The sequence below is a fragment of the Peromyscus maniculatus genome, chromosome 1 (genome assembly GCF_049852395.1).
Source record: "Peromyscus maniculatus bairdii isolate BWxNUB_F1_BW_parent chromosome 1, HU_Pman_BW_mat_3.1, whole genome shotgun sequence".
Taxonomy (NCBI): domain Eukaryota; kingdom Metazoa; phylum Chordata; class Mammalia; order Rodentia; family Cricetidae; genus Peromyscus; species Peromyscus maniculatus.
The window spans coordinates 53,182,262-53,198,607 of NC_134852.1; the positions used below are offsets into that span (position 1 = coordinate 53,182,262).

Sequence of the window (16,346 nt, forward strand, 5' to 3'; positions counted from 1 at the left end):
CTTCACATGCAGTAGCCCCCTCAAAGCCCTAAGACACCCCTGACCATGCCTTCTCTCTGTTGAGCAGCTCATCACGCTTCGGGGCTCCATTCTAGAGGATGCCACACCTACAGCCACCAAGCATGGGACAGGGCGGGGCCTGCCCCTGAAGGACGCACTGGAATATGTCATCCCAGAGCTCAACATCCATTGCTTGCGACTGGCTCTCAACACTCCCAAAGTCACAGAGCAGCTGCTGAAGCTCGATGAGCAAGGGGTGAGCCAGGGGCCCTAATCCTGCAGCCCATTCTGTCTCTATCTCTTCATTTATTTTTAGCAAGTAACAAACTCACTTAAGCTAGATTGAGCAACAGGAGGGAGCTATCAGCACATTGTAAGGGTACCAAGAGCAGTGTCATAGAAACAGCCCAGGAATGAGATTGACACCACAAGGTTTATATGAAGAGGGAGAGAGAGTGTGCCAGCATACGAACACAAACCCACTCACTGCCATCTGGCCTTTCCATAGCCCCTGGCATTGCTTTTGGACTTCCAGACGTGTGCAGACCCCAAGTAGCTGAGGTTTAGCTTTGGCACAGTCTCAGTCCATGCCCAGTCCATGTCATCTCCTATAGGAAGCTAGCCCCAGCTCCCAGCTCTGCCTTAGGAACATCATACACTCACACAGCCATGTAGCGACAGATGGCAGAGTGGGTACCTTCCTGTGCCTCTCTGGGACATGCCCCACACTGGTTCCTTCCCTCCTGGCAGTGGCTTGAGTTCCCAAGTGGTCCCAGCAGTGCCTGGCTCAGCACCTCAGGTCTTCCCCTGTCCATCCCCTCCGACCTCCTTGGACCTGCTCTGCTCTTCTGCCCCACAGCTGTGCCGCAAGCACAAGGTCGGCATCCTGTACTGCAAGGCAGGCCAGAGCTCAGAGGAGGAGATGTACAACAACGAGGAGGCTGGCCCTGCCTTTGAGGAGTTCCTGGACCTCCTGGGTGAGAAGGTCTGTCTGAAGGGCTTCACCAAGTACGCCGCCCAGCTGGATGTCAAGAGTAAGTGGAGAGGACTTGAGAGGCAGGCAGATCTCTGAGTTCCAGGACAGCCAGGGCCACACAGAGAAACGCTGTCTCAAAAAACAAACAGCTGGGTAGTAGTGGCACACACCCTTAATCCCAGCACTGGGGAGGCAGAGACAGGCAGATCTCTGAGTTCAAGGCCAGCCTGGTCTACAGATTGAGTTCCAGGATGGTCAGTGCTGTTACACAGGGAAACCCTGTCTTGGGGTGGGGGGGAGAAGGACAAAAAAAAAAAATAGTTAAGTGGCATGGGGCAGGCCTAAAATCCCACCCAGCTCTTAGAAGGCAGAAACAGGGAGTAGGTATCCATGAGGTCATCCTGGTCTACATAGTACATTCCAGGCCAGCCAAGGCTACATAACAAGACCTTGTCTAGATGATAGATAGATGGAGGGAGGGAAAGATAGATAGACAGGCAGGCAGGAAGGCAGGCAAGACCTTGTCTTGATGATAGATGGATGGATGGATGGATGGATGGATGGATGGATGGATGGATGGATGGACGGACGGACGGACGGATGGACGGACAGACAGACAGACAGACAAGACCCTGTCTCTATGATAGATGGTGGGTGGATGGATGGATGGATGGATGGACGGACGCGGACGGACGGACGGACAGACAGACAATAAGTAAGTGGGTCAGAGGGAGGCATCAGCTACTGCTTCAGGATGGAGCATTTCCACCTCAGTGTCACTAAAAATCAAACAAAAAACTTTAGGAGGGACCACTGAGGTGTCAAGGAACCACCACTTCTTGTCTGCCTGGCCAACAGGGTGGTGCCAGGGTGAGGGTGCAGGCCAGGGGAAGGTATCACGCAGCACTGGTAGGATTAACAGTGTCCCCACCTGGGAAAAGAACATAATGTGTCCAGGGAGATCTGAAGTCAGCCCTCATGTCTGACCAGGGGCTGCACATGTGTTCTGTACACTGCCATAGTCACCGGGAGGACACCCAGGAGCTCCACGGGACTGATGTTTACAGGGCAGGGACGGACACAGGTGAGGGCCACCTGTCATACATAGTAGGTCTCAGGAGAACATGTACTGAAGGATGCCTTTTGTGCGCCAAGTATTTTAAGAACTTGGCGGTATATTGAGGGTCTGTTTGCATATAGTAAACTCTAAAGACACTCACACAGCCAGGTGTGGCGGTGCATGCTGTAATCAGCACATTGTATAATGGGAGATTTCTTTTTATTTCTTCCATTTTAAAAGAGTGGATTAGGTAAAAGCATTGCGTTAAAAACTAGCAAGCAGATGGCCTGTGGCAGAAACCCAGGAGTTTAGGGACTTGGTACTAACTGGTGTTTCTATCCCAGCGGACTCCACGGGGACCCACTCTCTCTACACGACATACCAGGACTACGAGATCATGTTCCACGTTTCCACCCTGCTCCCTTACACCCCCAACAACAGGCAGCAGGTCAGTGGTCCCCAGCTGGGGCACAGTTACTCTCAAATCATTCACCCTCCTTATGACTGGTGGCCATCCGCCAACCCATTAGCCCCGTGATGGCTCTCCTGGCATGGTCCTGTGAATGTGATGGAGGTCTTAGAGACCCTCAGTACCACGGTCATTTCCCTGGAAGTTCTAGACAGTGCCTGATGTGATTTGATGCCTGTCTGATACCACATCTTCCTACTGGTCCTTGGTCACCCTGCTTACATCCAGCTGTTCCATCTCCCTTTGGGGTCTCTTGCGTCATCACCAGTTTTATGAATGAGAAGAGTAAATGACTCAACAGAATTTGACCACAAACTCAAACCAAATCTGTATAAGCAAAGCATAAAATGGGGTTGTAGAACCCAGGGTTCTTGGAGAGGCATGGTTTTAGGTATGGCTGGATCTAGAGGTTTGAGAATCCTCACCCTCACTGTTCTCTGTAGTGGCTTCATTCATAGGTCTTTTTATCAATGGCAGAGATGCTCCCACGGTCCATGCTCTGACCCCACCTTTCAGTCACACCAGAGGAAAGAGACTAGGCCTGGGGTGGAGTGGGCCTGTGAGCCACCCTGGAAAGGGAGAATGGTTCAGGGGCCAGGCCCAGATTCTGTAAGTAAAACTAGTCAAATACAAGCCCTTTCCTAAGGATACCCTAATAGCACTCTCAAGAGCACTGGCATCAGGATTAAACCTGAAGTTGAGTTCCTTGCCCCTTGCCAGCTTTGTGACCACAGGAGAGTGACGGCACCTCTTTGAGCTGCAGTTCTTCTTCCACACAGTGACAGCAGGGTCCTCTGGGTACTGGGCCCTGAGCGTGAGGCAGCCAATACCTATAGGAAGCAGGGCGCCTGTTCCTGAGTAGTGGGGGCTGGAGAAAGCTCATCCTGTAGAGTCAAAACCAGAAACAAGATGGGATCCCCCTGTTTGCCTTCATCCCTGCATGGCAGGAGACAGGCACTTTTAACTTCTCAGAGCCAAGCTTTCCCATCTTATGAAAAGCAGTCACGTGAGTTATTGCCACTCAGGGTTTGGGGAAGGTTCAGCAAGGTCATGAATTGAAGATGTCCCTGGGAGGTGAGTCTCGTGTGAGGTTAGCCACAGGAAGCAAGTCTTGTATTTAGCAACTTCATTCATACAGTTCAGACACATAGAGAACTAACAGGCCCAGAACTGGAGATGGCTCAGTGCTCCAGAGCACAGGCTGCTCTTCCAGAGGACCCAGGTTCGATTCCCAGCACTTACATGGTATCTCACAGCTCTCTCTAACTCCAGTCCCGGGGGTCTGAAACCCTCTTCTGACCTCTGAGAGCACTAGCACGTACATCGTACACAGATGTACTTGCGGGCAAAACACCCATACATATAAAAATAAAAAATTTAAAAATCAGCCAGGTGTGGTTGGGCACACCTTTAATCCCAGCACTCAGGAGGCAGAGGCAGGCAGATCTTTGTGAGTTTGAGGCCAGCCTGGTCTACAAAGTGAGTTCCAGGACAGCCAGAGCTATTACATAGAGAAACCCTGCCTCAAAAAACAAAGACAAAAAAAAAATTTAAATTTTTTGATGCTGTGTATGTACGCCTTTAATCCCAGCACTAGAGAGGCAGAGGCAGGTAGATCTCTGAGTTCCAGGCTGGCCTGATCTACCTAAGGACTTCCAGGACAGCCAGAGCTACATGGAAGACCCTATCTCAAAATAAACAAACAAAAAAGAACTAACAGGCCGGATAAAATGGTTCAGGCAGGAGACTGCCAGTCTCAAAATAAATAGTTAAAACAAAAATCAGAGCCAGGCAGATCTCTGTGAGTTCAAGGCCAGCCTGGGCTACAGAGTGAGATCCAGGAAAGGCACAAAGCTACCCCTGTCTCAAAAAACAAAAACAAAACAAAAAGCAGGCATGGTGGCCAGCTCCCTTTGTGAGACAGGAGGATCAGGAGTTGATTATCCTTGGCTCCATGAGACCTGTCTCCCCACCTTCCAAAAAAGAGGGTTGGGGTATGATCTCGACAAATAAATAAGACACCATGAAGACACCCATTCAGGTCTCCCTTGGAGATGGAAGCAGGGAAGAGAGGGCGTGGCTCCCTGGGCCCTCTGAGAGCCACCTGGAATTGGCCCCGCCTGCGTGTTGTGGTGAGCCTCTGTCATTGTCCATGTGGCCTGAGCAGATCAGAGGCCTCCATCCTGAGTCCTCCTGCAGTAAGATTGCCAAGCACTCCTTACCTGTCAGGCTCTTTGCTGACAGGCAGCAACCAAAACAGTGTCCCATTTTCTTGTCACTGAAACCGGAATGGGAAGAGACAGATGAGGGACAAGGAGAGGAAGGGCCTCAGTGCAAAGTGTGGACATAAATATCGGGTAGGGAACACAGGAAAGCAAAGACGGGCGTGCTGGGGGCAGGGCAGATCTTGGAGAGTTGCTATGGATGACAGAATCCGGAAAAACCCTAAGGAGTTCAGGAGGAAGGAAGCCACCTGGGGCTCTGGGGTAGCGGGGACAACCATTCCCACTGCTTGTAAGCAGAAGGCTTTTCTGGAATGTTTGAAGAGCTTCCGGGCCTGTATGGGGAGGGGAACAGGCGGTGTCAGGGGCTAGGGGCCCACATGTGGGGGCTCCTTGGCCTTGTCCATGCCCCTGAGTGAGAAGGAGCCAGAAGGGCTCTGAGCATCTGGGGACAAGGCCTGGCTCCAGGGCTCACATGCGCCCTCTGGTGGGGGTGGCCATGGGGAGCCAGCAAGGCAGTCTAGGTAGGATTCCTGGAGCTGGTCTGTGACCCTTACCTCCTCTCTGCTTCCAGCTGCTGAGGAAGAGGCACATAGGGAATGACATCGTGACGATCATCTTCCAGGAGCCAGGAGCGTTGCCTTTCACCCCCAAGAATATCCGCTCACACTTCCAGCACGTCTTCATCATCGTCAGAGTCCACAATCCCTGCACTGAGAATGTCTGCTATAGGTATGGCCACCAGTGTCCTGTCCCGTGCACAGCCAGGCCCTGAGAGGCTGGGGAGAACGTGCCCCATCACAAATCCCACATCACCTCACTTCCTGGCTCTCTGGTTCCCATCAGAGCCTATATTTCTTGGAAATTTCTGCTTGTAAATGATAGAAACCCCACATCAGTCATTCACAGGAAGATAGACTTATATGTGTTGACTCTTGGGCATATCACAGGAAGGCACAGCTCGGTGTTCCACGGTCCTGGAAGGAGCTTCACTTTCTAGCCTCACTCGGTTTTAACACCCTCCCGGCTATAAAGGGGGTGTAGCTCAGTTCATAGAGAGTTTGCCTGGCATGCACGAAGGTCAAACATGAGTTCGATCCCCAGCACTGCCTGATCCAGGAGAGTGGTGCATTCCTAAAATCCCAGTGTTCGGGAGGTGGAGGTGTAAACAGGAGAATCAGAAGTTCAAGATCATCGTCAGCCCGGGCTTTGTGAGGCCCTGTCTCAAAACGAGGGAGAGGGAGAAAGCGAGTGAGCACACGTTGCTGAGCCTTCGCAGAAGCTCTGTGGAGGCCCTCCGGCCAGGCTGGAGTCGGGTGCCACTTTGGGGGCTAAATACCTGGGCATAAGAACAGAGGCACAAGAGCAGACCTGGGAGAAGCTGGGGTGGTAGCCCCCCAGGACCACCTGTATGAATGGCCCTGCTTGTAAGGTAGAGTTGAGAAGTAGGTTGGGGACAGTTTTAGGGACAAAGTCTCACTATACAGCCCAGGCTTCCTTCAGACTCGTGATCATCCTGCCTCAGCCCCTGAATATTAGGATGACAGGCATGTTGACTCGGGCCTTGTAATTCACACATAGACATGTAACCCAGGTCCCAAGCCTGTTCTGCGCCCTCTCTAACATCAGGGTTTCCCCAAGTTAGTGGCTGTCCCCAAAAGACAAAGGGAGCTTGGAGGCTAGGAGCAGGATAGAGCTGGATCCTCGAAAGCACCCCACCTAGCAACCCGGGCCCAGGCCGTCAGCTTGTCCCCACAGACAAGGTGTACCGTTTCCCATTGTCTGAACAGGGTATAAAATGCAACGAGGAGCAGCTGAGTCCAACCTCCTGCCCAGCCAGCCTCACAGAGGCTGTTGCTGCTTCTGTGTCTTGATTCCATGTAAATAGTCTTCCATGTTCCAGTGCTGGCTGGCTAGAGCCTCTGCTGGAGAGCCCAGAGGCTTCCACTCAGCAGTCTTAAAGGCCTTCGCATACCAGGACACGACATGCTTTTCCTTTCGTATGACTGCCAGACATTCCACTGTGTGGCTGGGTGACAGTTTCCCGCCGTCCTCCCAGAATGGACATTTGGGGTTGTCACCTTGTTTCTGCACTCACCGCAGCCGGCATCCAGTGTGCAGCTGTCTGGGAAATGGCTGCCGTGGGCCTGGAGGGCGAGGACCCCTGCCTGGGTGCACTGGCTGTCTCAGTGGAGCTAGCAGCGCTTACTGGTTTGGTTTCAGCATGCAGCTGTAGCTGGTGTGAACTGTGCCGGATGCATTGCCCGGTGGCTGCCAGGGACCAGCACCATCAGTCACTCCCCGGCCCAAGGAGTGTCCTAGGGCAGCTGCAGGATGCTGGCTGGCTCCTTAGCTCTGTGGACTGAGACCGCTTCAATGAGTCCAGGGCTTACCAATTTGCTGTTTCTCAGCACCTGAAAGGTAGCCCTGGCGACCGAGACAGGTGTTCACACACGCCTGGGAAGAGGAAGCAGCCTGCTGTGCCTCTGAGGCTGGCGGGAGGGTGGAGGTAGCCCTTCTCCCCCTCCTCCTCACTTCTTCTTACTGTGGTTGGAGAATGGCACAGGATAGGGGACCAAATGCGGGGCCTTGTACATGCAGGGCAAGCACTTTACCGCTAAGCCCTTGTTTGGTTTTATTTCTGGGCCTTGTTTTGTATTGTTTTTGAGACAGTTTCACATAGTCCAGGCTGGTCTCAAACATGCTGTGTAGCTCAGGTTGGCCTCAAACCATAGTGGTCCACCTGCCTCAGCTTCCCAAGTACTGGGATTATAAACATGAGCCACTATGTCCAACTTAATATGTCAAAGCCCCCGGAACTCAAAATTTCTTCGGCGTTTGGGAGCGCAGTGAGTTGGTTGTTTGGGTGTACATGTGTGTATGGGTATCTTCTGGCGTACCGGGGTTGGCTAGGGAAGTGCTGTACCAGTGAGCAATAGCCCCAGCCATGCCCGTGGCGTTTTTCAGGCAAAGCTTTGCTATATAGTTCAGGCTAGCCTACAGCTTAACTACATAATGGCGTCAAACATGTCATCCTCCTGCTTCAGCTACCCGAGTGCTGGGATTCTAGGGGTATGCCACTAAGCTCAGTGCCCTTCCTCCTCCCTACGCCTTCCTCTCCTGCCTTGTAGTCCCAGGAGCCTGCCCCCACCTCCCACTTCTCCAGGCAAGCTCAGGCTTGGTCTCCAGGGTGACTTCTTCTGATGCACAGCCCTTTCCTGTTTTTTACAATTTAATTTAAAAAGACTTTTATTATGCAATATTTTAAACATTCTGAAAAGTGCAGAAAATAATGGAACAGACACCCATGTGCCCGCCAGCAGATTTAACAGATGTTAGCATTTTGCCTCCTTTGCTTCAGTGTTCCCTCTTTTCTTTATTTTTAAAGAAAGAAAATGTTAGCAATACAACCACAGCTGTCCCTTACCAACTCGAAGGTACCCACTCTCTGGGGAGACCTACTCTGTTCTTCCCCCAACTGTGGGAAGAATCCTGAGGCCAGCCTGCCCTGCCCTCCCTCCTCACCCCATTGAATTTTGTGTGTGCATGTGTGCATGCACACATGGGCATCATGTAACCCAGGCTAACCACACACTCTCTGTGTATACCAAGATGGCCTTGTACTCCTGATTCTTCTCCCTCCACCTCCCAAGTGCTGGGATCGCTGGCCATTGCCACCGTGCCTGGCTAACATCTCAGAGGACTTTGAAGGGCTGGCAATGAAATGTCCTGTCCCGCACTCTGTAGTAATTGTGCATGTTCTAGGAGCTCCTGCTGAGCACTAGAGAATCAGGCCTGGTGGCCACACATCTGGTTGTGCAATGAGTTCTCATCTTTTGCCATTTCCTCCTGGCCACCAGCATCTTCCCTGAGCCTGTGCTTATAAACAAGCCCAGCCCCACTGGCTAAAAGTGAGGGACCAGCTGTTCCTTGATCCAGAACCTCCAGCCGCTTACAATTTCACGACTTAAAGCCATGAGTCAGGGCCATGAGGAAAGCCAGTCTGTCACTAAGCAGTTGAGTGCCGCCGCCGAGGGAAATGGCAAGGCTCTTCTCCTCCTGTGTCAGCGGCTCCGTTAGAGTAGCGGCGGCGGCGGCAATCCCGGTTGACCTGGCTGGCACACTGGCACTCCCCTTTGTGGTCACACACGCCTTTGCTTATTGGAGGAAATCATCTTCTTCTCCTTGGGGCTGGAGAATCCCTGGAGCCCAGGGTGGTGTGCCTGTGGCCCTCCCACATGGAGGCACACTGTACAGAGTGGTGGAGGTGGAAGGCAGGAGTCAGACTAATCTCTGGGTCTCCCGCCCTTGCTCAGTGCCACATGAGGCAGCCACAGTGATCTTTGCAGATGTACCTCTTTCTGTCGGACCCAGCAAGAAGCAGGTGCTGCTGCTGCCACTGCCCACCAGGGATTTCGATGGGAGACTCACAGAGTGTGGCTGGCTTAGTGGGAAATGAAGCATCCAGACAAGGGATGACAGAGAGCCAGCACTGCCTGCCCCAGGCTTGACACAAGCAGTTTCTAGAAGCTGGTGAGAGTGTGGCATTGGGAGAGGGCCACCTAGGCATCAAGAGCCACAGCCCTCAGCCCTTGCCACTGCCGTGGCCTGGCAGGGAAGGAAAGAAGAAAAGTGAATATAGTTGTACACTACTTGCCAACCGGGACACACTCTGAGAAGTGTGACCTTGGTTGATTTCCCCATTGCACGGGCATTGTAGAGTGTGCTTACACCCTGATGTCAACAGACCGTACAGTACATGCAGTGACACAATATAGGTGGCCTCCCGTCACATCATCAGGCTGCCCGTGGGTGCACCCCAGCATCTTCCCCCCACCACCAGCCTCCTGCTGCCCAAGCTCACTTAGTGGGACCCCAGGTACAGAGGCCTCCCTGTCAAAGCATGGCAGATGGAAATGCGAGACACCTCCTTCTGCATGTACCCTTTCCCACTGGGGCTGCCCCACATGCTGTTCTTCTGTCTAGTATGTCCCTGTGTCGTGTCGGGATCCCCCACCCACCCCTCCCCACCCTGGCCATCCTGACGACACTTCGCTGTCTTCGTCAGTGTCTGTTCATTTGTATGTTCAGTCAGCAGCTGTGGAAAGACAGGAAGCGCTGTATCCACAAAGCCAATAGGGGCGTCCAGGAAGCCCTTGTCAAACAGATGGGTGAATGTTACACCATCTCCCTGTCGGGACAGGGGAGGGTGCTGAGGAGGCCAGCCAAATGCCAACAAGCATTGTACTGTGTTTGGGTTGCATAGGGTATTATTTAATCTGTAGTCTACTTATTTATCCTTTCGAGAAAGGGTCTCTTGAATCCCAGGCTGGCCTCGAACATGCTGCATAGCAGAGGTCAACCTTGAATTCCTGCTCCTCCTTCCTCGACCTCCTGAGTTAGGGGTTTACAGGCATGTGCCACCACATTAGCTCCAGATTTTCAAAATAATCTTTGTTGAGGTGATTTGCAAAATATATTAGTGTCCAGTAAGTATTTAAAAGAACTAAAGTTCATCTACATGCTCCACATCCAGCCAGATAGTTAAACAGGAGTTTCTGTCCCGCCAGCAGCTCCCCAAAAAACACACTGAGGCTTTTATTAATTACAAGTGCTCCGCCAATAGCTTAGACTTGTTACTAGCTAACTCTTACATTTTAAATTAACCCATATTTCTGATCTATGCTTTGACATATGGCTTGATACCTTTTCTCAGTACAGCATGCCCATCTTGCTTCTCACTGCATCTGTTCAATACTCCAGACTCTGCCTTCCTTCTTCCCAGCATCCTCCTTGTCTGACTCTCTCACCCAGTCTCTTTCTGCCCAGCTATAAGCCAGTCAGTTCTTTATTACCAATGAGAGTAATACAAATTCACTGTGTACAGAAGGATTATTCCACAGCAAAATAGTCCTCCACTGATGATGTGTAACAAGTCAAGCTTAGAGTCAGCTAGAGTCCAAGCCTGTACCAGATTTTCTTCATCCTCCTGGGACCACTAGGCTATCCTAGGGGTCTGTCCATCCCATTGCAGCGAAAGAGTATAAAAGTGTAGGTCCCTTGCCAGGCAGTGGTAGCTCACGCCTTTAATCCCCACACTCAGGAGTCAGAGACAGACAGATCTCTGCATTCAAGGCCAGGACAGCCAGGGCTACACAGAGAAACCCTGTCTCAAAACAATAACAAATAAAACAAAACAAAACAAAACAAAGAGGTATAGGTCCGTCAGTCCCCTCCTACACTCACATACAGTTCAAGCCCTCACTCAAAAGGCATTGACCAAATCAAATCATATGACCAGGCTACAGAAAAGGCGATAGCTTGTATCTGACTTTAACAGTAGAGAGGAAAGAAAGGTGTTTGTTTTTTCCCTAAACTGTAATCTAGCACATAGTTTATATAAACAAGACTCAATGAAATCAGGAGCCAGGAGTGGTGGCTGTGATCCTAGCACTCAGAAAGTTGAGATGGGGTGTCTCAAGTTCAGGGCCAACCTGGGCTTCATATTGAGACACAGAGAAAATCAAGGGTGACTGAGGATACAGTTCGGCGGTAAATCAGTTGTTTAGCGTGTGTGAGCCCTGAGTCTGACCCCCCCCCCAGCACTGTATGTGTGTATGTAGGGAATACATATAACATGATATATATGTATATATGCTGTAAGACTTTTTCTTCAACTTTCCAGTCTAACTAGCAACTTACTGATCGGATATATACTTCCATTCATAAAAGAGAAACTCCGGGGCGAGGGCATGGCTCAGGAGTTGAGCACTTGCCCAGCTACACAGGGTTCCATCCCCAGTACAGTAGACAGGAGGGAGGGAGAGAAGATCTTACTTTTGATTTTATATTTTCGTTTCTAGAGAGAGTTTTGTTGGTTAGAGACAGTCTTTTTGTTTTGTTTTGTTTTGTTTTTCAAGACAGGGTTTCCCTGTGTAGCCCAGGCTGTCCTGGAACTCACTCTGTAGACCAGGCTGGCCATGCCCGACTTATTGTCACCCTGACAAGAGACAGAATCTTAAGTAACCCAAACTGACCTTGAACTCCTGATCCTTCCTCCGCCTTCCAAGTGCTGGATTTACAATATATCCTATTGGTTTTGAAGAGTTGTATTTTTTTCTGTCTCTGAATGGTTTCTCCCTCCTTAGCATGGCTGTGACCCGATCCAAAGACGCTCCTCCTTTTGGCCCCCCCATCCCTAATGGAACCACATTCCGAAAGTCTGATGTCTTCAGAGACTTTTTGCTAGCCAAGGTCATTAATGCTGAGAACGCTGCACACAAATCTGACAAATTCCACACGATGGCCACCAGAACCCGTCAGGAGTACCTTAAGGACCTGGCTGAAAGCTGTGTCTCCAACACCCCCATTGACTCCTCCGGCAAGTTCACCCTCATCTCCCTGACCTCCAAGAAGAAGGAGAAGACGAAGGCCAGGGCAGGAGCAGAGCAGCACAGTGCTGGGGCCATTGCCTGGCGTGTGGCAGCTCAGGACTACGCCCAGGGAGTGGAGATCGACTGCATTTTGGGGATTTCCAATGAGTTTGTCGTGCTCCTGGACCTGCGTACCAAGGAGGTGGTATTCAACTGCTACTGTGGGGACGTCATTGGCTGGACTCCAGACTCCTCCACACTGAAGATATTCTATGGCAGAGGGGACCACATCTTCCTGCAGGCTGCAGAGGGCTCTGAGGAGGACATCAGGGACATTGTCCAGAGGCTAAAGGTAAGAAAGGGGGCCCAGCAGAAGGTTCCAGAGTATTATAGTACTTTCCCTGGCCCAGGCAGCCAGGCATAACATACATCAGCCCTAAGAATCAGAACTGTCACACACACACACACACACAGAGACTAATGAGTTCTTCAACCCACATTGCTCCCGGAGAAGGTATGGGCCAGGAATCTGTGGTTGCCCATTGCTTCACCTCGGAAGAACAAAAATATGTGTTCATTGACCCTGAAAGTAGATAGAAGATGCAAGCCTAAACTTATACTAAATGTTTAAGTGGAGCTAGAGGTATCAGCTCAGTGGTAGAGTGCTATAAAGGCCCTAGGTTCGATTCTCAGTACCAAAACTAAGAGGGCTTTTCTCTGGGAGAATTAAAATAGAAGGAAAAGATTCCTGGGGGCTGGAGAGATGGCTCAGAGGTTGAAATTGTGTACTGCTCTTGCAGAGGACATGAGTTCAGTGCCCAGCACCCATGTTGGGCAACTCACAACTGCCTGTCACTCCAGTTTCAGAGGTTTCCAACATTGCTGGCCTCCATTGGCACTGGGTCCCTGCACTCTCATGCACACACCTACCCATGGACACACACATACTTAAAGTAAAAAAAATAAATAAATTCAAAAGGTTCTAGACCAGGTTTGTCTAACCTATGGCCCTTGAGCCTCACACAGCCCAAGGGAGCTGTGAATGTGGCCTACTTCCTTTGTAGACCACACACCATGTCAGATATCAAAAACTGAATGTCCCAGTCTAGACCACTAAAGTAGAGAGGAGGGTCAAGGTACATAAAAAATAAAAGGGAAGTAAAGTGAAAGAAACAAACTCTAATTGTATGGCTAGATTCGGGTCCATACTTGGAGTTACAATAATCACGAATGGTTTAACTTTCTGTTAAAAGACAAAGACTTACAGTGTGATAACAGTTGTGTCCTGGCTGGGCTTGGTGGCACTTGGGGGCGGGGGATGGTAACAGAGGGAGGCAGATCTCTATGAGTTCAAAGCCAGCCTGGTCACATAGTGAGTTTCAGGATATCCAGAGCTGTTGAGCTGTAGAGAGACCCTATCTCAAACAAACAAACAAACAAACAAACAAAGGCCAGATAACCCTTGAGAAGGGGTTAGTTTGGTGGTAGAATGCTTGCCTGGCATGTTTAAGACCCTAGGTTTCATCTCCAGTGCAACGAGGCGTGGTCAGGGTAAGGGCTGAAAAACCTTAGACTTCTTCCTGGTGAACAACTTGGACTCCACTCCTGGCCCAACTGCAAGTGGTAGATTAGTGACAAGTTAGTTGGTGACGACAGCCTGAAGATTGTGTCGAGAAGCGCTGAGACCGCACCTGCACTCATAGGAAGGTGTCCTGAGATCCACACCGAGATGGCGGTCTCTGAAGGGGTAGCAGCGTGCTGAGCACGCCAGAGAAAGCCTTATTCCACAGCAGTTAGGAGTACGGGGTCAGAGACCAGCGGTCTGGCTCCAGATCTCCAGTGTTGCCGCCTCTGTGTGACCACCAGACACACTTAGACTGTGTGACTGTCTCATTTCCTTTCCTGTTGCTGTGATAAGATGCTGGGGGGGGGTGGGGACTTAGAGTACAAAGGGTTTATTTAACTCACAGCCCGAGGTTACAGCCCGTCATGGCAGAGAAGTCACAGTGACAAGAGGTTGAGGGAGCAATACAAGCACAGAGTGGAGATGCGTGCTTGCTGGTACTCAGCTCACTTCCTCATTTTGTATAGTAGCCCAGGGAATGGTGTCACCCACAGTAGGCAGGCCTTCCCGCCTTAATTAGCTTAATCACAACCATCCCCCACAGGTAAGCCCAGAGGCCCTTCTCCCAGGTGATTCTGGATTCTGTCAAGTTGACAAGCAACAGTAACCATCACAGTGACTCCATTTCCTCTGCTGGAAAATAGAAACAGTAATCATCCTATGTCAGGGCTGAGGCTGGAGCTCAGTGGAAGATCACCTGCCCAGCACATGTGAGGTCCTCAGTTCAAGCTCTAGTACTTAAAAATCCTATATAATATGCAAGTTTCGTTACACACACACACACACACACACACACACACACACACACACACACACACACACACACAAAAGTTTTAAAGCTTCAGTGACTTACGTTGCCTCGGCAGGCTTGCTTGACTGCTGTCTGTGACCTCTCCCAGTAGCACTGTGACTGGAGGAGAGCTGTCCTCACCCTTGTAGGTCTTTGCACTCCCTGTTAAATTCAGCTGGGATTGGTTAAACCTCGCTCTCAGATTCTCTGACTTCGAAATTCATGCATCTTCATGAAATCATAGTAGCCAGGGTTTCAGTCTCATGCTATACACTGAGGTCTGGCTCACAGCCTTGCCATTCTGAATGCACCTGACCTCACATGAGCTGGGAAGAAGCTGAGCAGGGTTGGGCCTGGTCAGCACCTGGGTGGGGTAAGGTGAGGTTTGAACCCTGAGGTCTCCGTCTGTTTGATCGCTTCCTGATCTCATAGACTTAGGACTGGGTTGACATACAGTAGGTATTGAATAATTGCTGATTGGTAATTGGTTTTTTGAGTGAGTTATGCATGTGACATTTCAAAGTCCTCACACCGACTCAAATGCTCTTCTCATTTTTGATGGAAGCAGCTGAGGCTCAGAAAGGAACGGATACTCACATGAGCTCAGATAGCCTTTGGCTAGCAGAATTGTGGTCTGATTACAGGTTCTTCTCGCTTGACAGCCTAGATCCGAACACAAGACTGGTCTCTAGCTGCTTCCTCAGAATCCTCCCAGGGTTGCCCAAGTGACCCGAAAATCTTTACAGTCACTGCAAGCTGGGGTTTCTTCCATGCTCCCATGTTTCCTGTCTCAGTAGTTGCGGTCAGCCAGGGTCCCCCCTTGTTCTCATATCCTCACCCCATCTGTCAGTGCCACCTTCAGGCAGCCCCAGCTGCTCCTCCCACGCCAGCTGCTCCTCCCACGCCTATGCCTCTGGTGTAAGCTGCCCGTAGCTCTGGGTTTGGGAAGGGAAATGAAGACGTGCTCTCACTGTGTAGCCCAGTTTACCTTTGAAGCTGTGTTGTCTTCATTTGTGTGTGTTGGGGGCGGGAGAGAGAGTGTTTCAAGACAGGGTTTCTCTGTGTAGCCCTGGCTGTCCTAGAACTCACTTTGTAGAGACTAGGCTGGCCTTGAACTCAGAGATCCGCCTGCCTCTGCCTCCTCTATGCTAGGATTAAAGGTGTGAGCCACTGGTTCCTGCTGAAGCTGTGGTCTTCTACCTCAGCTTCGGGAATGATGAGGTTGCCAGCCTGTGTGTCTACACACACACACACACACACACACACACACACACACACACACACACACACACACACTCCCCACTTCCTCCCTCCTTTGACTCTACCTTTGTTTCCCTGTGATCTTTTCTCAACACGGGGATCTGATCTCCCGAGTACTGTGGTCCCTTAGCTTAGCCTGAGTGAGAGGCAGAGGCCTTCTCCTCTTGGAGGCCTGTGTGCTCACTTGCTGCTAGTCCCTCGTGGTGCCTTTCCTGTGGCTCCCTGCCCCACACTCACAGACCTGCTGTTTCTTGAATGTGCTAGGCAGGCGTCCAAGCTCAGGGCCTTTATACCTGTCCCTTCTTACTTGCCCATGGCTTAGTCCCTCCCTTCCTGCGGGCCTTTGGTCACTTGTGCCTGAGGTCTCCTTGTCTAGACTCGCACACTCCACCAGGAAGCCCGACCACTGGCTGCCATCTACTGTGTGCTTTCATGTTACATGTTCACTGCTGTAGCTCAGCATCCAGAGTTTCCTGTGGGCTTCTTTTAGATTTTTGTTTGTTTGTTGATTTTGCTTCCCTTAAAAACCTGGGGAGTCTATATGTAGTGGGTCCACAAGCATAAGGACAGTG

At 50.9% G+C, this 16,346-nt stretch overlaps 1 protein-coding gene across 2 annotated transcripts in view; it reads left to right on the forward strand.

The window, feature by feature from the left end:
• Sipa1l3 (signal induced proliferation associated 1 like 3) overlaps positions 1-16,346 on the forward strand; it is a 101,698-nt gene that overhangs the window by 21,612 nt on the left and 63,740 nt on the right. For both annotated transcript variants that reach the window (XM_006982004.4, XM_076577974.1), the window contains exons 4-8: positions 68-256; positions 860-1,034; positions 2,381-2,484; positions 5,302-5,459; positions 11,876-12,452. In XM_006982004.4, the coding sequence (XP_006982066.1) occupies positions 68-256; positions 860-1,034; positions 2,381-2,484; positions 5,302-5,459; positions 11,876-12,452 (1,203 nt within the window). The remainder of the gene's footprint in view (positions 1-67; positions 257-859; positions 1,035-2,380; positions 2,485-5,301; positions 5,460-11,875; positions 12,453-16,346) is intronic.